Genomic DNA, 22,634 nt, shown 5'->3' with positions numbered 1-22,634 from the left:
GCCCTCGACTTAGTCCAAGTTTTTAATTGTGGCCCTCCGTGAATTTGAGTTTGACACCCCTGCTCTAAACGATCATGTATTTTTAATAAAAACGCCTTCTTTCTGATTGTCCGGCGACACTCCTGCACTAGTTCAAGTTTATTGTCACCTGTACACAGGTGTCATGATAAGATTTGTTTTGCAGGCATCCAACTACACTTCTCATGCATAATAGAGCAGGTAAGACACTTCAGAGGCGTAGAGTTACAGAGAGATATCAGTTGGCTCAAAGAGAGCAGAATTTGACTCTTGTGAGAATCATTTTGGAGACTGATTACAGCATTTGATATTTGGAAAATTTAACCGGACATCAGGCCTTGGGAATAATAAGGCCATAAGGTAGAGGTAGGCCATTTGGCCCAGTGAGTCTGCTACACCATTCTGTCAAGACATCTTGAAGGAGTAAGGGAGAAAACAAACTCCGGGGAGGGTAGAGAACAGCTGTGGTCACAGGCAAAAGATGCAAACGCAACAAGGACAGTACTGGATGTCAGGATCAAACCAGGGTTGCCTGTGCTATTGCAGACAGCTGGACTACCCACTCAGCTCTGGATTATTTTCCCCTAACTATTCGGCAATTTCCTACTCTCTTCTCCCCCCTCAGATCCCCAGTTATAAAACTGTTGAACTTTTGGCCTCTCTTAAGTAGAATGGCGCTGCATTTGCACTGTTTTAACTAAACATTTTCCTCCGTAACACTGCACTCTGCATTTTTTTTGTCATTTTTCACCAACTCGTGTATTCAAGGATGGGTTGACTTGCATGGATAGCAAAAATAAAAGTTCTTCATTGCATCTCTGTACACCTGACAATAAATTCAATTCCATTCATTGATTTTATTCTTTATAAGTCTTTAATTACATGTATTCAAATTTCCCAAAAACCTGGTGGATTCAAATGTATGAACCTGATTCTATACTTGGAATTCTGGCTTGAATCCAGTCTCACCTTGGTTTGATGTACCCATGTCTGGTAGAGCAGATGTGTGTTTAGTTTTGGTCATGAATTGGGATTATCTATGTCTGTCAACAGATGTTGGTGAATGAATTGTTCTTCCACGATTTAAATGTAGTTTTCTTCCCTCAGGACCCTGCAGGAATATTTGAGCTTGTCGAAGTAGTTGGCAGTGGGACCTATGGCCAAGTCTACAAGGTTAGAGTTTGTTCTAATTTACAGTAAGAGTGTTGGCTGAAGTAGTTTGAGTTTAATCAGTGTAATATGACAGATTCTTACAAATGTGTTTGTCGATAAATCAGCCTATATTGATAAACATGTCTTGATGAAGGGTCCTAACCAAATATGCTGACTGACAATCTCTAACCATAGATGTTTCTTTACCTGTTGAGTTCCTCCGGCTTCTTTGCTCACTTGATTAATTGGGTTTTTTTTGTGTATTTTGCCTTGTTGGTGATTCTGCACGGAGGGATTCAGAGTGTGAGGCAATACACATCCCTTTGACCGTTGACTCCTCAATGCGAGATTGGGCATATTCTTGGCAGTTTTGTCAATTTTTTGCCCTTGTTGGTAACGCATGAGATTTTCCTGTTAATGTGCCATTTCCAATAGGAAGTGTTCAATGAACATGGGATATATTGTCTACATGGCTTGTGGCTATCTCAAAAATCAGAATTTATTGTCAGGAATAGGTCACAAAATTTGCTGTTTTGCAGCAGCGTCACAGGTGAAAATATTGCTATAAATTACATTTCAAAATAAATGTATAGTATAAAATAGGAGAACATGAGGTGGAGTCTGTTTCATGGTCTATTCAGAAATTTGATGGCAGAAGGGAAGAAGCTGTTTTTGAACTGCTGGATGCTTGGTTGTAGTGTGAAGAGGGGATGGCCTGTGTGGGGCGGGGGGGGGGGGGTAGTCCTTGATGAAGTGCTGCTTTCTTACGGCTCCATTTCTTGTGAGTGAGTTGAGGCAGGTATTCTCACAATGTTGAATCACTTGATCCATGTGCTGGTAAATAGGATGGACCCTTCATTGTTGGGATGAAGGGTCTTTTCCTCTGCTCTGAGACCTTATTACTGTTTGTGGGAATCAAATGTTCAATCAATTCATGCCACTGTTTTAATGTGTTTAAATGGCCACTTAATACTTGATGCACACAAGCTTGAGTATGTTTATTGTACTTGTGGATGTGGGAATGTAGAGATGGACCAAAATTCTTACTTGCTGCATCCCAACCAATGTGTAGGATGCACCAATGGCGAAAGTACAGATTAAAATTACTACAATTTGCAATGAGAAAGATAATAAAAAGAAAATGTTGGATCAATCAGCGTTTACAGTTGCAATTCATGCAAATAAAAAGTGCATCGTTAATGCAGACAGATCTTCTGGGGGTCCCAGAGTAGTTTGTTAGAGTGGCAGCACAGTATATCAAAGGGAAAACTCTCGCCACTGTTGAGAAAATCTGGCATTGGAGAGCAACAGCAATCATCAAGGATCGACACCGCCCAGATTTCAGATTTAGATTTATTGTCAGAGTACATACATTACACCAAATACAACCCATGGATTCCTTTTTCATGTGGGCTTGGCAGAATTATCACTAATTGGTTGTGCAAAAAGTAAACTGTACACCAAAAAAGTAAACAATCAAAAGAACTATTAACAGGTAACAAATGTAAACAACTCTCTGTACAATACAGAGAGAGCAAAGAAAAATGAATAAAGTGCACAAGTAAGAGTCCTTAAATTATTCTCTTAATTGACTTTGTTGTTGAGGATTCTGATGGTGGCGGGGTAGCAGCTGTTCCTGAATCTGGTGATGTGAGTCTTGTGGCACCTGTACCTCTTTCCTGATGGCGGTAGTAAGAACAGAGCATGTGCTGGGTGCTGTGGGTCTTTGATGATTACTACTGGCCTCCGATGGAAGCGCTCCCTGAAGATGTACTCAAGAATGGGGAGGGTTTTACCTGCAAGATCCTGGGCTGTGTTTAGTACCTTTTGGAGGGCTTTGTGCTTGGGTATTGGAATTCCCATCCCAGACTATGATGCAGCCAGTCAGCAAACTTCCCACCACACATCTGTAGGAATTTGTCAGGGTTTCTGGTGTCATACCAAACCTCCGCAAACTCCTGAGGAAGTAGAGGCACTGAAGTGCTCTCTTCAAGATGCCATTGGTGTGTAACGTCATGCTCTGTTCTCGCTGCCACCATGAGGAAGGAGGGATAGATTCCCCAAGACTAGTACCAGCAGGTTCAGCAATGGCTACTGCCCTTCCAAATAAAAGACTTGATCGAAGACGTATTTAAGCACTCTCTTTGCACAATATTTAATACTGAACATTCATTTGTTTTTGTATTGCAGTCAGTTTGTTTGCATCTTTCTTTGTTTACATTTTTGTTTTGTATTTGTATCTTGAGTGCAGTTTGATCACTACTGATGAGTAGAAATTCTGCCTGACCCACAGGGAAAAGAATCTCTGGATTATGTGGGGTTGTGTATGTACTTTGACAATAAATTTGAACTTTGAACTGTATGGGGAGACTCAAGATCTTGATAACTGTTGGGAAGGGGAAAAAGTCTTGAACCTAGTGGTGCTGGACTTCTCCACCTGCTTGGGTTGTCTTTAGAGTATAGGAGGCTGAGGGGAGACCCGATAGAGGCATTGATAGGGTGGGCAGTCAGAATCTTTACCTCAGGGCAAAAGCATCACCCTTTAGGGGATGTGCCTTTGTGGGGTGGGGGGGGGAGGGCAGTTTAATGGAGATGTGCAGGGCCAATATTTTGCACAGACTGGTGAATGCCTGGAACGATCTGCCAGGAATAGTGGAGAAAACAGATACAATGATAGAACCTGAGAGGCTTCCAGATGTATCCATGAATATGGAGGGGAAGGAGGGATATCTATCATGAGCAAGCAACAGTTTTAGTTTGACCTGGACATCATATTTGGCACAGACCTGTGAGCTGAAGGGCCTGTTTCTATGCTGTACTGTTCTGTCTGAAGATTGCAGTGGGAAGAGATTGTGACGAGGGTGATGATATTGCCTTTATTAAACTGAACACGTTAATGTACAAGGCACCCAATTGGAGGCGCTTTAGCTTCTGAGTCAGATGATGTCCCTCACGAGCAAGTTGATACCATTTAGGCTCGTGCTGTATGTGATTTCCTGTTGGAAATTCAGCTGATAAAATAACTCTGTTCCATTGAAACTCCTTTAGCCAAATACCAAATATTTGTAGACTGAACAATGTTAATCAACTTCATCAATAAAGGATAGTGTCAGTCTCTTAGAATAACTTATGTGAGAAAGAAATACAAGTAGGAGTTGGTCATTCTGCCCTGCGACCTGCTTCACCATTAAATAAGATTCTGTTTGATTTGCCTGAGCTTAATTTTCCTCCCTTGAACAGCATAGTTAGCTAACCGACTTTGCTTTTTGTCCTTGAACAACTGCGGCATGGTTAACGTCACAGTTAATGCATCAATACTACAGCACCAGTAACTCTGGTTCGGATCCAACACTGTTTGTAAGGAGCTTGTACATTTTTCCAGTGTCTGTGGGTTTCTTCCAGGTGTCCTGGTTTCCTACCACCTTTCAAAATTTACAGTGGTTGTGGGTTAATTGGGGTATTTGGGCAACATGAGCCTTTTACCATACTTTGTATGCAAATTTAAAAAAAAAACTCCAATATCTCCATCCCTGCAGGAAACTAATTTCTAAGGTTCACTATCCTTTGAATATCTCATTTCTTTTCACCTTTGCCCTTTTGGATAGTAGGAGAATTAAGGGTTCTTGGGAACAGGCAGGTAAATGGAGCAGAGTCCATGGGCAGATCAGTTGTGATCTTATTGAAAAATGCAACAGTCTCGACAGGCTAGTTGGCCGAGTCCTGCTCCTATTTCTGGTGTTGCAATGTCCTTTATTGTTCTATCAAGTATATAACTCCAGTAACCAAGCAGATCATTCTCCCTGATTCCACCCCACTAAACTTTTTATAGCATGGTCACCTCATACCTTTCTAAACTCTAAAGAATAGAGGTTTTGCCTATTAACCTTCACTACACATCCTCTTTCTGCATCATGTCCTCATTCAGGTTAAAAGATCATAGAGGTTGTGCACCATGCTCCCATCATGGTCTTTAAAGACATTATTAATGCCCTCCATCAGCTATGTCACGCAGATTATCATTTACATTCTTGATATCAGGTTCCCAAAAGAGACATTCTACATAATGTTTTGTCATAGGAAGAGATTATCTAGACGGGGTGGGGTGGGGTGGGGTGGGGGTGGAGGAAATCAAGAGTTTGTTCAAAGATAAACAGTCTGCTTGAGGAACTCAGCAGGTTGAGCAGCTCCAGAGACTGATTGACTCATTGAGGTCCTCCCAGACTGTTTCTCTCATCTCCTGTGCTTAAACCTGCTTTGAGGAAGTGCAGCACCTCCACTTTCCAGGGATCCTCTTCCCCTGGTTCCTCATAGTGGAGAAGGAGCATTCTGGATGGCTAGGGAATCTCAAGGTTGCGCTTTGGGAGCACAGAGGCTCTATGTAAGCAATGGAAGAAGCAGCGGGTATGAAGCTGGATGAAGTATTTATTTAATTAGTTGTCATTTCTATATCTGCCAATGTAAATTCTCTGATCTCTGTCTGTAAACAACTTCTATTTATCCATGCCAGTCTTTTGTGGTATTGTTTGTAAAACTTGCTTTGCATAAATTGGAAACAATGTGTCCTATTTTACAACAGCTCAGAACTAATTCGCTGACTGTGAAATTTTTAAATTAAACTTAGACGTGCAGCACAGTAACAGGCCATTTCGGCTCAGGAGTCCGTGCAGCCCAATTTACACCCCATTAACCTACACCACCCCCCCCCCATACATTTTGAATGGTGGGAGGAAACTGGACTCGCTGGAGAAAACCCACACAGACATGAGGAGAATGTATAAACTCCTTACAGACAGCGCAGGACTCGAACCCCAGTCTTGTCCCGATTGCTGGCGCTGTAAAGGCATTGCGCTAACTGCTGTGCCAAGTCTGCTGTCCCTTATTGAGACATTTTTAAAGATCCTATGCAAATCCTTCACTTTATTAAATTGTTTTGACACATTGTTCTTCAGGAAATCTCAATATTTCAATACTAAATTTAGAGGTACAGCATGGTAATGAACCCATGGACACAGCCTCACTTTTCCTTTTTTTGCTATATAAAATTGTATTTTATAGTAATTTTGCCCCTTGTTCTGCACAACACTGCTGCCACAAAAGAACAAATTTCATGGCATGTTTGTGACCATAAACCTGATTTGGATAATTGGCCCTTTTAGCCCACGAGCCCACACTGCCCAAATATACCAGCGCAAGCAATTGACCTGTTAACCCTGTATGTCTTAGGAAACTGGAGGAAACCTACATGCTTATGGGGAGAATGTCCAACACCTTAAAGATGGTGGCGGGTTCAGAATCAGTTTTTATTTCAGAATCAAGTTATTTATTTTCCATTTTTCTCACCTGCTTTGCTACTTTCTGCTTGGCCCATATTGGGATATTGTTTCTCTGTTTCATCCGTGCTCCTGGCTGGGTAATTGTCTTCGCTTAACTGCCCTCTCGAGAGCAGATATGCTTGCAATGCTTGTGGCACAGTCATGGCTTTGTAGCTGTATTGCACATGTCCTTCTTTCCTAACCCCTGCCACCCTGGTCCTTTTTTTTCCTTCTCCATCAGCCAAGCACTCACACACCCCCACTATTCCCAAATGGATGCCAGTCTCTTCACTAGCTTTCTGTGGCCTCTTCTTCACCCCCCTTCCTGATTCCGTAACCTTCCACCCTTCGCCCTTTATGTGCTTTGATCTATCACACTCCTGCCGTTATCTCCCAACTCCCTGAAGCCCCTCCAACTGGTTGATCGGTCCATCATCCTCCACCAGTCTTGGGTCTGCTAATCACTGACTGACCCCTCCCCCTCTCTCTCTTTAATAGTGCCCATCTTCCCTCTCCATTCTCAGTCCTGAAGCAATGTTTTGACCCAAAATACTGACTGGCCATTTCCCTCCATGGATGATGTCTGACCCAATGAGTTCCTCCAGCGGTTTTTTTTAACACTCCTATGCACCACTGTGTACATTGATGACAGAGTATGGTCTTTGTAAGACCATCTGTTGTCAGAACCCAAGTCAGAATTTATTGTCACAGACATGCATCATTAAACTTGTTGCTTTATGTGCAAAGATTGCGATAAATTATTTTCGCTGTATGCTGCTAGCTTTCAAAGAAGGGGCAGGCAAAAGTTGTAATCGTGTCAGTGAAAACTAAACCTTAACTCTCCTATTCTAAGGTAGATAGTTGTTAACACTGTAAAAGGTCCCAAGAGACTGGGAGATGATCACACTACTGTTTTATTGTCGGAGTATGGGCTTTGCATTCTGGGGCAGCATTTAATTGCCTATCTCTAATTTCCTTCAAGAAGGTGATGGCTTATTATACCGCTGCATTTCCGGAGGTGTGGGTGCACACACTGCTGTTTGTGAGTGAGTTCCTGAATTTTGACCCAAGGCATGGTAAAGGAAGTGCATTATTGAACATAGAACATTACAGAACAGAGTAGGCCCTTCCTTAATGATGTGCTGATCTATTTAAACCTACTCCACAACAATCTAATTCTTTCCAACCTTGCACCCAGAATCCTAGATTTTTCTTACATCCATATGCCTGTCTACAAGTTTTCCAGCAATGTATTCCAATGTATGCCTCTCTTGCATCTCCCCAAAATTTTCTCCACTTACCTTAAACAGATACCCACTGGTATTTGCTATTAGCACCCCAAGAAAAAGGTGCTGGCTGTCCACCCTATCCAAGCCCTTCATTATCTTGTTTATCTCTACTAAGTCACTTCTTGTCCTTCATTGCACCAAAGAGAAAAGTCCTAGTTCAGCCGAGCTCGCTTCAGAAGATATGTTCTCCAATCCAGGCAAGATCTTGATAAATCTCCTTTGTACCCTCTCTAAAGCTTCTACATCCTTCCTGTAATGAGGCGACCAGAACTGAATGCAAAACTTGCTTGAATGCAAAAGCAGTCTCGTTTTAAATCTGCCTATATTTTTTTAAATTCTCAACTCCTCCACCTCAAAATCTATTTTTAAAAAATAAAATTGGCTTTGTTTCTCACTATGATGTAAGGGGAGGCCATTTAATCCAGACTGGCTTCCTGCAGTTAGACCCATCAGACCCATTTCCTTCTCTTTTCACGCGACAGCACACTCATCCATTCCAAGTTGGTTCTTTGGCCCCTTGCCTACACTCAAGATGTAATACTTTATTATTTAACCAACAAGTATATTGTGGGATGTGGGAGAATGCTGAAAATTAGGGGAAACCCATGCATTTCCATGCAGATGTCAGACAGAGAGCACCCGGTTCTCAGCAGCCATAGAGCTGCGCCACTCCTAAACATCTTTCAGGATTGTTGTAAGTTTCAGTTAAAATTGTTGTGGGTGACGCAGCCAGTCAAGCTATTATCTCCCAATTCTAGTAACCTGTGTTTAATCCTTGTCTCTGATCCTGTCTTGTGGAATTTGCTCCCCGTGACTGCCTGAGTTTCCTCCTGGTACTCTGGTTTCTTCCCACATGACAAAGACATGAAGGATGATGGATTCAATTTTTTTTATCATCATGTAATATAGAACATGTAACATTACCCAAATTGCCTTCTGCCTGCTGTAAGGCAGACAAAATTGCCATTAGTGGCACCTGGTACCCCTTGTATGAGAAAATTAGTCCTTTCAGAGACACTGAGTATCTGTGGATTCACCTCCAGTGCTCTGCAGCTGACAAACTCCTATTCCATTCATCAGGGACCTGAGCTCCAAATCCAAACCTCTGATACAATCAGGAAGCTTTCAGCACCTGAGGCCCTTTGGGAGCCCTTCTTTAGCTCAGCATCCTCTCAAATCCTGGCTCTAATTCCTGGTTCCTATGAGACGGTGTCCTGCAGTCTGTGTGGGTCCTTCAGTCACCGACCAACCCCCTGACCCTCGCTGGTTAGTTTCTGCAGTCACTTTCCCTATAGAGCCGCCTCCTTTGCTCCTTCCCAACAGGGCAGCGTACTCACTGTTTCTGGTGCCCTGCACTGGTCCGCTGCTCCCCTGAAGTCTGCATCCTCTCGTGGTGGCTGATGAGCAGAGGCACCATCATCTTGGGCACAGACACTTGTGGTTGCAGGATTTGACTTACAAGCACTGTCAGCTCCTTCAACAGGCCGCTTAAAGCCTATATGGTGTCACTAGCATTAGCACCAGGCTGTTGAACCCTTTGGAGCAGCACTGTCTCTGCTCTTCTGGGTCTGCACCACTGGCAGTGCTGTCTGGTGATGATTGTAAATTGCTTCTGATGTGTAGGTGAAGAGTAAAATCCGGGAGGGAGAGAAAGGAATGTGGAGAGAATTGGTTAGCATGAACTTAAATGGGCTGAAGGTTATTAAGACAGTGGCATTCAGACTTCATGCCTAAACTTAAATCTGCACATACCCTTTTTCTTTCTTCTGTGAACCATTGCTTCATAGCCAATATACAATAATCTTGTTTTTTCCTCTGTCCTAATTTTAAACCTGATGCTGTGTTTGGAATACAATTCAGTAGCGTTCTGTTTGATTGTTTGCTCAGATTGCTGTTTCCTTTCCCATTCGACTGATTGTTGTCCCCGGGTCTTCGTTCTCCTTCCTGAGTTTGCATTGAGTGAAGTTAAGTTGTTCTGTTCAACTCATGCTCCCATCAAAGGGAATTGAGTGTTGATCACCAGTCTGTGATTCAGACCTGCAACATATCCCCTGAAATATCCAAAAGCCCTCATGAATGGGTGCCCTGGAACTCAAACAAAATAGGTTAAGCAAAGTTTTTGTTACTGTTGTGGCATGGAAGCAAGAAAGGCATTTTGACAAGATTGAGTGGAAACGGGAACACTCTGTCAGAGGAAAAATTTTCTGTACAGTTGCAGGGAATGTTCAGGTTCAATATTATCTAGCTGTCTATTATCTTCATCTTCTTTGGCTTGGCTTCGCGGACGAAGATTTATGGAGGGGGTAAAAAGTCCACGTCAGCTGCAGGCTCGTTTGTGGCTGACAAGTCCGATGCGGGACAGGCAGACACGATTGCAGCGGTTGCAGGGGAAAATTGGTTGGTTGGGGATGGGTGTTGGGTTTTTCCTCCTTTGCCTTTTGTCAGTGAGGTAGGCTCTGCGGTCTTCTTCAAAGGAGGTTGCTGCCCGCCAAACTGTGAGGCGCCAAGATGCACGGTTTGAGGCGAGATCAGCCCACTGGCGGTGGTCAATGTGGCAGGCACCAAGAGATTTCTTTAGGCAGTCCTTGTACCTTTTATTTGGTGCACCTCTGTCACGGTGGCCAGTGGAGAGCTTGCCATATAACACGATCTTGGGAAGGCGATGGTCCTCCATTCTGGAGACGTGACCCATCCAGCGCAGCTGGATCTTCAGCAGCGTGGACTCGATGCTGTCGACCTCTGCCATTTCGAGTACTTCGACGTTAGGGATGTAAGCGCTCCAATGGATGTTGAGGATGGAGCGGAGACAACGCTGGTGGAAGCGTTCTAGGAGCCGTAGGTGGTGCCGGTAGAGGACCCATGATTCGGAGCCGAACAGGAGTGTGGGTATGACAACGGCTCTGTATACGCTTATCTTTGTGAGGTTTTTCAGTTGGTTGTTTTTCCAGACTCTTTTGTGTAGTCTTCCAAAGGCGCTATTTGCCTTGGCGAGTCTGTTGTCGATCTCATTGTCGATCCTTGCATCTGATGAAATGGTGCAGCCGAGATAGGTAAACTGGTTGACCGTTTTGAGTTTTGTGTGCCCGATGGAGATGTGGGGGGGCTGGTAATCATGGTGGGGAGCTGGCTGATGGAGGACCTCAGTTTTCTTCAGGCTGACTTCCAGGCCAAACATTTTGTCTATTATACAACCAGACAAAACACCATTTCTCTAATATAATTTTAAATAAATATTTTTGGTTGGTTTACTCTGTTCCAGGAGAGGATATTGTTCATCAATCTCTCAGCCTACAGGAAAAAGCTATTTTCCAGCATGGCGGTCCTGATTTTTAATTAAATTAATTTAGAGATGCAACACAGTAACAGCCTTTCTGGTCCACCAACCCATGCTGCCCAATACACCCATGTGGCCTCCCTTTGGAATGAGGGAGGAAATTGTCACACCCGAAGAAAATCCATGCAGACACGGGGAAAATATACAAACTCCTTAGACAGGACTGGATTCAAACTAGGTTTGCTGGTGCTATTGTCCCCTTTTTGATGGCCCTGTACCACATCCTTGATGGTAGTGGGTCAAAGATTCTGTGTGCTGGATGCAAAGGGTCTTCTCATTGTTGGAACCTATTGAAGCAATGCTCCTTGTAAATGTTGTCAATAGGGGTAAAGGAGGCCCCAGTGATCTTGGCCATTTTAGTTATTCTGTTTATTGACTTCTGGTCTTATTCTTTGCTGTCATCATACCACACAAAGATGCAGCCACATAGGACATTCTCATTTGTGCTCCTGTGAAATGTTATCAAGACAGGGGCTGGTTGCTTTGTGCTCTTCAATCTCTAGGAAATGTGGGTCCAGGGTAGATCATCTTTTATATGCATACCTGTGATAGTACAGATCTATCACCAATGTATATAGTGTATATAGTTACAGTATCTAGACTGTGCTTACAGCGATTGGCTGAGAGCTAAGCCACGCCTACTGTCTGGGCCTTAAAGGGTTGTGTCCCTAGCCAGGTTGGATCATTCCGGACTGGTCGGTCACCTGTGAAGAGCTCCTGTCGTTTGCTAATAAAAGCCTTGGTTTAGATCAACGTCTTTGATTCTTTCGACGAGCTCTACAACACCAAAGAACTATGTGTAATAGTCATTAATGTGATTTGAGAGAAGAGGGCGTGTGGTTGGAACCCAATTCCATCTCGACAAAGTTTGGAAGTCGAACTCTGCCTTTATAACTGCAGAAAAAAAGACCTCCCATGTCCAAAGTGTTCACTAATAGTGCAATTTCTAATGGAGTTAGCAAGTTAACAGAATGAGTGCTCTTCCAAAAAAATTGTATTCACATTGATGGGTGGCACAGTTAGTGTAGTGGTTAGTGCAATGCTGTTACAAATGAGTTCCATTCCTGTGCTGTCTGTAAGGAGTTGGTATGTTCTCCCAATGTGTGCATGGGTTTTTCCTGATGCCTCCCACAGTTTGAAATGCAGCAGGGCTGGTAGCTTAATTGGGCGGCATGGGCTTGTGGGCTGAAATGGCCTGTTACCGTGCTGTATGACTAAATTTTTTTAAAAATTAAATTTAAAATTAAAATGTAACCGAATAAAGCAGGAGTTTCAATAAGACCATTTTCCTACAAAATTGGCAAGTCCACAGAAGACAGGGTAGTGGTGGAGCGCTGTTAATCCAGCTGGAAACTTGCGGCCAATGGTGTTCCGCAGGGATCGGTGCTGGGATCCTGTTATTTGTGACTAAGTTTGCAGATGATGCAAAGATTGGTGAAGTTGAGGACAATGTCATGGTCTATTACAGAATATAATGGGAGGCATTTCTTCACTCAGGGTTGTGGGCATATGGAACAACAAAGAGATGGAGGCAGATACATTGGCCTCCCATAAGAAACGCTTGGATAATTGCATTGTTAGGAAGGGGTACAGGGCTAATGTGGATGCAGGACAACAAGGCTGTTTCTTGGCTGCATGGTTCTAACATGAGTCTTCCTCTCTGCAAATTAGATACACTATCCACCTTCAACACTGGTTTACTCTGTAAACACAACAGGACATCAGTAGATAGCACTGAATCCCATTGCCCTCTGAGTCACAGTTCTTGATGGAGGATGGCTATGAGAATGAATTCTCACAACCGAGTCCCCCAGAAAAATCACGCAGCATACTATCTTGTGCAATTTGCTTTTAAAATGCTTGTCATCTTGATTTCTCCAGGTAAGATGATCAATATCTTGATTTTAATTTTAACAGACAGCACAGAAGGCCCTTCTAACCCTTGAAACCCATGCCACCCAATTAACCTATGTTTTAGAAGGGTGGGAGGAAACTGGTGCACCTGGAGAAAACCTAAGCAGGTCATGGGAGAAGAACATACAAACTCCTGACAGACTGCAGATTTCGAAGCTGGGCTGCTGGCAATGCAAGGGCATTGTTAAACTGCTACGCTAACTGTGGAAGAGTTGAACCAGTTGAAGAGAAATGAGGAAGGCCCTTTTGCTATTGGTCCCTGATGAAGAATATGTACATTAAAGAGGCTGATGTCATTGGAAAACTTCCGTGAAACCTCTGGAAACCCCCACACCAGTTGCACCTGGGAAATTTATTGCATTTGATAAATAATTATTCCAGAATGGAATCTGCTGGCAAATTTTGTTGCACAGCCCCCACTTTCAAAAGGAAGCATCCCTGTTCTTGAAGGAATAATTAACAAGAGGGTTGTGGGACAAAGAGAATATCTATGACAGGTTGAGGCCAAGATTGGCATTATGATGAGCTGTCAACAAGTACACCCAATGCAAGCACTCTCTACCTGCTCATTACTAGTTCTACGAGGGAATCGGCTTGTTTTGTTGTCAGGTGAGAATGATATTACATAGTTTAGTGCACGTTGAAAGAATCAGACTTGTTGATCCGAACCAAGGCTTTTATTAACAAAAGACTGGAGCGTATCACACGTAGGTCCACCAGTCCAGTTTGGCTAGGAGCAACCCCTTTAACACCTGCCAGTAGGTGTGGCTATGCTCTCAGCCAATCACAGTCATCCTATACTCTTTGGCTTGGCTTCGCGGACGAAGATTTATGGATATACAATATACACATAAGTGATAGAATCCGTACTATCACATAATCCTCTATTTTCTTCTTTATCTAATAGTTGCTGATTATCAGCTGTCTGGGCAAACATTATCAGACTGACTGTGTAGTGCACATTGGATGAGGTGTCACAGGAACATAGAATTATCACATAGGAGGAGACCATTCAGCCTATTAACTTTTTGCCAACTCAAAATAGCAAAATCCCCCTCTGCCACATTGCCTGGGCTGTTCCCAGATTCCTGCAAGTTATTTTCTTAAGATTATCTATCCTGTCAACACTTGAAAGCCCTGAGTGATTCTGTTCCCACAGTCAGCATCTTTATGCAACTGAGTGTTTCATCACTTTCTGCATGTATCTTTTGCCCAAAATATATTGCTGCTTGATCCTTAACCATAGGGTGACATGATTAGAGTAGCCCTTTTGCAGACTGTAAAGGAGTTTGTGCAAGGCCTGTTCCCATGCTTTATCTCCAAATTAAAATTGAACTATTGGGTGATGTGCACAGCTTGCCTCTAGCTCAACTATCTTGCACACCACTATCAACCTTCTTTGCTCCATGGAGAATGCCCCCATTTCTTCTCTTCAGTCTTACTCTGTAATAAAAGGGACCAAAGGTTTGCTGGTGTTTATTGGGAGTAGTTCCCAGCATGGATTTGATGCCCACAGGGAATGGAACGTGTGAATGATATTCCTGACCATCAATTTGTTTGGCTGCAGTTCTAGAGTTCTTCCTTAAAGATCTGACTTTGTTCACAAGAACTGCAAGTTGAATAAGGTTTGTGAGCATTTATTATTAAAATGTCATCAAACTAGCCTGAATTAAACTGCAATGTTCAATGATCCTTTGTTTTAATAAATGCCATAATTATTATAGTTTATTGCAAGAACCCTGGAACTGCATATGTGTTTGTGGAGTTGAAGACTGTGAGCTAGAACCTCAGTGATTTCCTTAAATGTTAGAGAATGTGCCTCAATTGCAGCTCGACATTGTTTGAATTAGGTAATGGCAATGATTTGTGTTGGCAAGCACCATTCACTCTGATGCAATCCTTTGGTTGATGCTCTTAAATTGAGCCATTATTCTTCTTTCAACACATCTGGCACGACTTTCCTTTAAAGGCAGATGAACAGGAAACAAGGGGCGAGCTGTTGGTCACTGGTGACTGTAGAAACAAAAGGGTGAGAAGTTTGATTTGGCCAGGAGGTTCGGAAACGAGCTGAGCGTCAACTGGCTTTATTTTTTTCTGTTAATTTCAAACATAAAGCAATACAATACAGGCCCTTCAGCCTGTGATGTGCTGACCAATGTAAACTTACTCCACAATAATCTAACCCTTCCCTACCTCACACCCATAACCCTCTATTTTTCTGGCATTAATATGCCTATCCAAGAGTCTTTCCTATGACCCTATTGTACCAGCCTCCACTACCACCTCCAGGAATGCATTCAGGTGCCCACCACTCCCTATGTATAAATAAAATAAAAATAATGCATTTTGAAGTCCTTCCAGTATTCTATAACTCTCAATCAAAATTATCAGAACAGATTGGTTTGCCCTTTATCTCCTTGCAGAATTAAAAAAAAAATTAAATGGTATTTACAGCACAGTAGAAGCTGATTCTGGCCATTTAAATCCATACCACATCATTAGACCCAAATTGGCCACGTGCGTTTTAGAGGGCGACTACCTCCATGTTTCATGGGATAGACTGATAAACAGGGCCTAATTACATTCCCACAGCAATGTCAATGGCTGTCTCTTTCACTCTAAGTCCTGAGATCACTAATCTCTTCATCTTGCTTTTTGCCTCCAGTGTATCTAATCGGTGTCTCCACACCAGTACCATGAAGGTGAAGGTGTTTTCCTCATTCCTTTACTGTTGACTTTCCTTGACAAGAAAACTCATGAATTTTCCATCCACTTAACAAGACTTTCTGCTCACCAGTTTGCAGAGCATGCTGTCCTTATTCAGGAATGTGCTTTGCACAAGTAGAACCGGGTGAATGCCTGGAAAGTAAAGATGCCAATAGCTGACTATTAACCAGGTGGGGTATTGGGATATCTTGAGAATGTCCTATCCATAAGCAATTGCTTCTTTAATGTCTTCCTTGTGCTCCATGCAGTTTTTGTTTGCTTTTGTTCCACAAGTTCTTGTATTTCGTATGGTATTATGCAGCTTGTCTATGTAGTTCGTAGTCCAATATTAACATATAACAAGATATTATAATTACCTTAAAATTATGTTATTTACCAATAAATGACTTCTTACAAATGCTTTCACTCTAATCTGAAAAGAGCGATGTTTACATGTTCCTACAATTAAATGTCCACTCTTTGCTTTTGGATTCCTGATGATTAAGATATCAGCTATCCTCAACCATTTTTTGGTTACGGCCTCCTTAGGACTCTGCTCAAAGTTTGAGCCCCCTTCCCTGTGAAGCAGTTGGTTTCATCTGTACTTCTCTCATAGCAACAACATTAAAACATTTAAAAGTATTTTATGATTTCAGTCCATGCCCACTCTTTTACCCCCACCCTTAAATGTGCTGGGGTCCCGGGGGTGGGGAGGCGTTTAGCAGTATAATTGGGCAATATGCAAAATCACCTCCAAATAGGAGGTGATTTATTTTTCCCGGAGTTGAGTATTTATCTGTGAGTGTCCAATTTATTTCCACTGTAACTTGGAGATGCATTTTGAAATTTTGCAACTTTGGAAGCCAAAGCAAATGGCAATTGAAATATTGAGTTTGGCATGGAGCCACTCATTTCATTGCCAAATGGACTAAAGGGAGTGGCGGTTAGGGGCTTAGCATTGATTCAGTGTTTATAGTTTAATGGTGAGAGCTATAATGTAAAGTTTGTCACAAGGAAGCATGATTTAATTGGCACTCTAGCTCAAAACTTAATCTCTAGTAATGCTTATTATACTGGAATGCATGCTCTTTTTCTAAAATGTGCTTGGCACCTTGATTAAAGGCTTGGCACATCAAGATCTTCATGACTATTTAAAAATTTCATTGAGTGCACTGGACAATTTTGAGCAACCCCACAGACAAGAACTTGCAACATTTTTTTGTAACATCTTCAACAAAATAAATGCATTCCAGGGAGTTTCACAAGACTGTTGTCAAGCAAAAATGTGCTACCATTTAGATTGATTGTCAAGGATGGTTGGCATAATGGCACAGTGAGAGGAACCACTTCCTCATAATGCAAAAGACCTAGGTGTAATATTGTCTGTGGAGTTGGAATGTTCTCGTTGTAAGGACATGGATTTCTGTGAGATGGTCTGGTTTCCTCACATATTCCAAAAGATCTACAGCCTTGTAGATAATTGTCCACCTTAAGTTACTCAGCCTTTATTTATGTGCATACTTTTATATTTGTATATCCATCTGTTATCCTCATCTATTGATAAAAGTACCACCAAATAAGTGAAATTGACACTCTCTCACTGGCAGCAGTGTGGCTAAGGGAGCTTGCTGAGGAAATGTCAGAGGCTATGACAAGGGCATCAATGCTGCTCCCTCCAAGCCCAAATAAGATGCCTTCATGGGTGGGGGGAGGGTGGTGGGTGGTCCATGCTGAGGAATAGTCAGTTGGGAGGCATTTGTGACCATGGTGGAAGCTGAGGAAGCAGAAGTTATCTGGTAATCTGGATCAGGGGTTGAGGAAGGAGAACAGATGTGTGCAACCAGGCCTCTGGCACCAATGACTTCCAGGGATTGGGACTGAGGAAATTCATTGGGGTTCTAGCTGTCTGTTGGGGGCAATGGAGGTGGCTTCATCAGAGGAAATGTTGGCTTTGTTCCCTAGATCAAAGGAGGCTGGCTGAGGTGAAGCTTACACGTATGAATCCATGAGGTGCATGAAAGTGAACTTTCAGCCTTTTTTCCCCCAAGGTGGATGATTCGAGAACTTGAAGGCATAGGTTTAAGATAAAAAGGGAGATGTTTAAGAGGGCCTTGAGGGCCAGATTTTTCATTCAGTGTAGTCAGGATCTGCAATTCTGTTCCATTGGCAAATATAGAAGCAGGTACAAATACAACATTCAATTTGCATTTGGACAGATTTATGGGTAGAAAGGGCTTTGAAGGATACAGACCAAATGCAGGTAACTGGGGCTAGCCCAGAATACCAACTGAAGAGCCTGTTCCATGCCAGGTGATTCCATGACTGAGACAACTTGATAAGTGACCACTCATTGTCTTTGGACTTTCTCTCCTCTCCCCACCTCTCTTAGCAAATTGTGCTGAGTGTGGCAACACTGTCAGTATTTGAAAGCATGCAAAAGAAAGGTTGTCTCTGTTTCTCTGTACACAGGCAATAATAATAATATAAATCGAGTTACATTCAGTATTACTACCAATAAAAGGCTAGTTATAAATTTGGTACTGTATTTCACATTTTGTTACAGTCTGATGAAACCATGAGGAAAATTATGATAGATCTACAATTAGACTTGAATGGACTTCCATCCATCCATTTATTTTGGTGAGCCATCTGGAATATCACAATATACCATAATCTAAAGCAATTATACAGGCCCCTGCCCCAACTCCACCCCACACTCCAGGGTAACAGCACATTTCAGGGGGTCCTTGGACTGAAATCATATTTCTTTTGGGTAGTTAGTTGGAGAGAATTGTAGAAGAAACCAACCAAACTTGACTGCTTCACAGTGAAGGGTGTCCATCAAATTTGAGCATAGTCCTAAGCGGACCACAGCGAAGAAAAAAGGTTGAGTATGGCTGGTCTAAAGCACATTTTGTATATACAGGCAGCTTGGAGCATCAGGCCATTTATATTTTACTTTAATTATATTTTGGTAAACTCAGGAACTTGTGGAACGATTTGAGTGTAAAATAATGAGCCAACATTTCTGTTTCAGGTCAGCAATGCCCATTTACAGAGACAATCTGTTTAGGGTCAGTAGAGGAAAGTTTAGGGGAGATGTCAGAGGTAAGTTTTTTTAGAGTGGTAGGTACCTGGAATGCATTGCATTCAGGGGCTGGTGGTGGAGATTGGTACAATAAGGACGTTCAAGAGACTCTTAATTAGACATATGGATGTAAGAAAAAAAAATCAAGAGTTATTGGCTGTGCAGTTGTCAAAGTAAATGGCAGTCAATGTTTTGGGCCTGGATAGGAACAGTTTAGACCAGGGTGGGAAACCTTTTTTGAAGCTGACATGCCACTTTAAGTATTCCCTCTGCCATAAATGTTCTGTGATTGGTAAGGAATTGCTTAAGGTGGTATTTGAGTTGGGTGGGGGGGGGGGAGTGGAGGTTGAGAATCACTGCTCTAGACCCAATTGTTTCTGAAATATTTTGCTTTGGGAGAAATTGCCATTGGCCTATTTTCTTTGAAGTTATAAAACCAGGCACCTAATGAGTCAATTAGGTACAATTAAAACAGTGATTTTTCAAATGTTTTTCTTCCCACTCACATACCACCTTAAGCAACCCTTACTAGTCGCAGGGAATACTTAGTGGTACATCAGTTTTAAAAATAAAAGTTACCCACCCCTGGTTTAGAGGGATGTGGGCTGAATGCAGGAAAATGGGACTAGCTTGGGTAGACAAGTTGATCAGTGTGGAGAGGTTAGGGTAAAGGACCTGTTTCTATGCAATAAAACCTGAAGACTCTTGACAGAAATCTGCTTCTTATGGCTGCACAAGTAATTGGCTGCATTGTGCCATGGCTGATGACTACAGACCTGCAGGATGCGACCCGTTGACTAATGAATCCTTTGTTCTGACTGCTTTCTAATCTTTAAATCCTTCAGAGATGTGTTACAGCTGACTCATTCCTTTTAAAAGCTGAAATATTTTCTCTCAAAGCTTTCAAATGATTCAACAAGTCATGGTCTTTGGGGGACGTTTTTATTTCTACATATAATATACACAAAACTATTAAATTGGTGTCCATGAATCTTACCCAGATCCCATTATATTAAAAAAAGTAACAAGAATTGTAATTGCTGGTGATTATTTTAAAGCCTATAATTTTCTGATACATTTCACTCCTAGGTTTATTACCTTAATAGATTAGTAATTGCATTGATTAATAAAGTTCTTGAGGTAAATCACGAAAGTCTGCCAACGCAGTGATTAAAGTAAAGACACAATGCTGGAGAAATTCAGCAGGTTAAACCGTGTACTTTATATAGCAAAGATAGATCCATAAATGAATTTTGGGCTTAAGACCTTCATTAAGGTATGAGCAAATTGTAAGCAGGCGCCTGAACAAACTGGTGGCGAAGGAGGGTCAGGGGGAGAAACACAGTCCCATAGGCAGACAGTAATGGGTGGATAGAGGGGACAATAGAAAACAGGAGGATTGAAATTGTTCTGTAAATGGAGAGGGAAGGGGTTGGAGAGCTGGAAGAAAGGAGACAGGAATAGGGAAGAGAGAGAGAATGGGGAGTGGGCTAGCAGAAACTGAAGTCTAAATGTCATGAAGTTCCTGTACTGTTACTCCTTGGATTCTTTTTAAATTCAGACAATAGGAGGTCCAAAATATTGTTTGTAGAAACATATAAAATGTTTATGAACCCAAGTCAAAAAGCTTTAGAAAATCATAAAGAAAGTTTGTTATGATGTCAAGAATTTCAAATGCACTTCCATTTTTTTTAAACTGCAAAGATAAATTAGTTGATAATAATGGAAAATACACTTTACAGATTTTTAAAGTATGATGTGATTGATTCCTTTAATGTAAATCTGCCTTAGTTTAACTTGCCAAGTTGACTCTTTTTGATCCTTGACCCACTTTCTCAGTTAATTGCAATATTATGACCTTAGATGACCTCTCTCTATTACATCAACAATTTTGGTCTTGTCTCCAAACTTACTAACCATACTGTTATGAGCCCAGAGAAACCCAAAACCCAGCAGCAACAGAGATGCACTAAGACAAAAGTTGCTTTTAATTATCTTTAAACATGAAAATAGAATCACACTTTAACTTAACTAAACTAACTTAACCTACTTCTAATTCTAAACGCACGAGTATGTAATGTGTGTGTAAGTTAGAAAAGTTCTTTGATTCACAGTCCAAACTCACTTCTCATTCCTCCAAGTTCACTGGTTGCAAGCGATTCTTATACTATGCACAGAATTTAACATGTATCAAGTTCACCAGGCTTTGGTGCTTGAAAGGTAAATGGTTACTGCTCAGGAAGGTTCTTGTTGGTTTTCAGAGAGAGATTGGTTGTTCCTGAAAATCCACAACTGATGTACTTCCATCAGTGTCTTGCTGACGAAACTTGCCTCTTTAGGGTTCTCCAGATGATGACCTCTTTCTTTCAGGTCACCACAGAGTTCCTTTTTGTTTCACTTATTCCAAGTGAAACATTTGACAGCCAGTCCTCTCCTCTTGCATGAACCACAAGAGCTTTAACCATCTTCCAAATGGGCTGTCCACAAGCTTGTCTTGTTTCGGTCCCAGCTACTGTTACTAACTGTAACACTGCTGAACTAGTGTGTGTGTGTGTGTGTGTGTGTGTGTGTGTGTGTGTGTGTGAAAGAAAGCCTGTTTGACTCTGCTTGCAAAACCACATGACCCTCTTACAACAGCAAACTTTCCTCCAGACAATGAAGCTCCAAAAAGCTCTTTCATCTGTTGCCTTTTGTAAACAACAATCCATTAGTGAAGTGTCTTGAGCATTCTTCAAAGCTCTTGAAAAAGCTCTGGAGCCGATACATCTACCATGGGGCCGAGCTCCAGTATTTTAAATAAGATCTGTTTTAGTGTTTGTATGTGACCTACTCTAACAAACCTTTCCCAATTTATCTCCAAAAACATATATACACACTCTGTCACAATACCAACTATGCTTTCATCTAAGTCATTAACATAGAAGACAAGCAGCAGTGGACCCAAGAGAGATTGCTACTGCACACCACTGGTAACAGGCTTCTAATCTGCAAACAGTCGTCCACTACCGTGCTCTAATCAAGCAGCTGAAGATCGAGCAACCCATTCTGGCCAGAGGTAGGAATTGGTGAATAGGTTGCAAGGGCTGTGGTTCTTGAAGCTCACCACTGAACCTGGTTGCAGTTGCACAAAGCACTTTTGGTTAATGAATTGTACGCATGGGACTTGGTTCATAGGTTATAATTCCTCTGTTTTCATGAGATGCCCAAGTGGACTTGTTCATTCCTATACCACAAGGTATCTGGTGCATGCGTTGTGAGAGTTTGGTTCAAGTTGCATGAATGTCACTTGGAAGTTTGTATTCAATTGATCATCTCAGCTTGACCACATGTGATCTTGCCTTCTGGACCAGCCTTGTGGGTGGACCTTGTCAAAGGCCTTGCTAAAGTTAAGTTCATAAACTTGCACAATCATCATTTAATATAGCAAAAACAAAGTGCTGGTGTTGGAAATAGCAGGTCAGACATAACAGTTCAGAGGGAAATGTTGTTTCAATAAAATAGTCTTTCAACAAAAGATATTACCACCCTCCCTTTATAATCGTGTGGGCAACATGCAATGTCGTTTTTAACTCGTTAAATGAATAGTCCATACTAAAGTAGCATTGAGATTTTGTTTTAAGCTTTATGTGATAACTAAATCAATTAAATTATCCTTAAAACAGTTAATAATATGGACAATAAAATATTAATACTCTAATACTTTCAAAAGGACAGTCAAATAAATTATCTGGGCTGTCTACATTTTTGCCCTGGTTCTGAACAGTACAAAAGCAAATTCAAACTAAACTGTTTATTATTAAACACACAGAAAGACCTTGGCT

At 41.8% G+C, this 22,634-nt stretch overlaps 1 protein-coding gene across 6 annotated transcripts in view; it reads left to right on the top strand.

Moving 5' to 3' along the window:
* The window catches only part of LOC138740600 (mitogen-activated protein kinase kinase kinase kinase 4), a 270,004-nt gene that overhangs the window by 2,299 nt on the left and 245,071 nt on the right, over window positions 1–22,634 (top strand). For all 6 annotated transcript variants that reach the window (XM_069893467.1, XM_069893469.1, XM_069893466.1 and 3 more), the window contains exon 2: window positions 1,126–1,191. In XM_069893467.1, coding sequence (XP_069749568.1) covers window positions 1,126–1,191 — 66 coding nt within the window. The remainder of the gene's footprint in view (window positions 1–1,125; window positions 1,192–22,634) is intronic.

The sequence above is a fragment of the Narcine bancroftii genome, chromosome 8 (assembly GCF_036971445.1).
Source record: "Narcine bancroftii isolate sNarBan1 chromosome 8, sNarBan1.hap1, whole genome shotgun sequence".
NCBI classification, from domain to species: domain Eukaryota; kingdom Metazoa; phylum Chordata; class Chondrichthyes; order Torpediniformes; family Narcinidae; genus Narcine; species Narcine bancroftii.
This window is presented reverse-complemented; position numbering and strand designations above follow the sequence as displayed.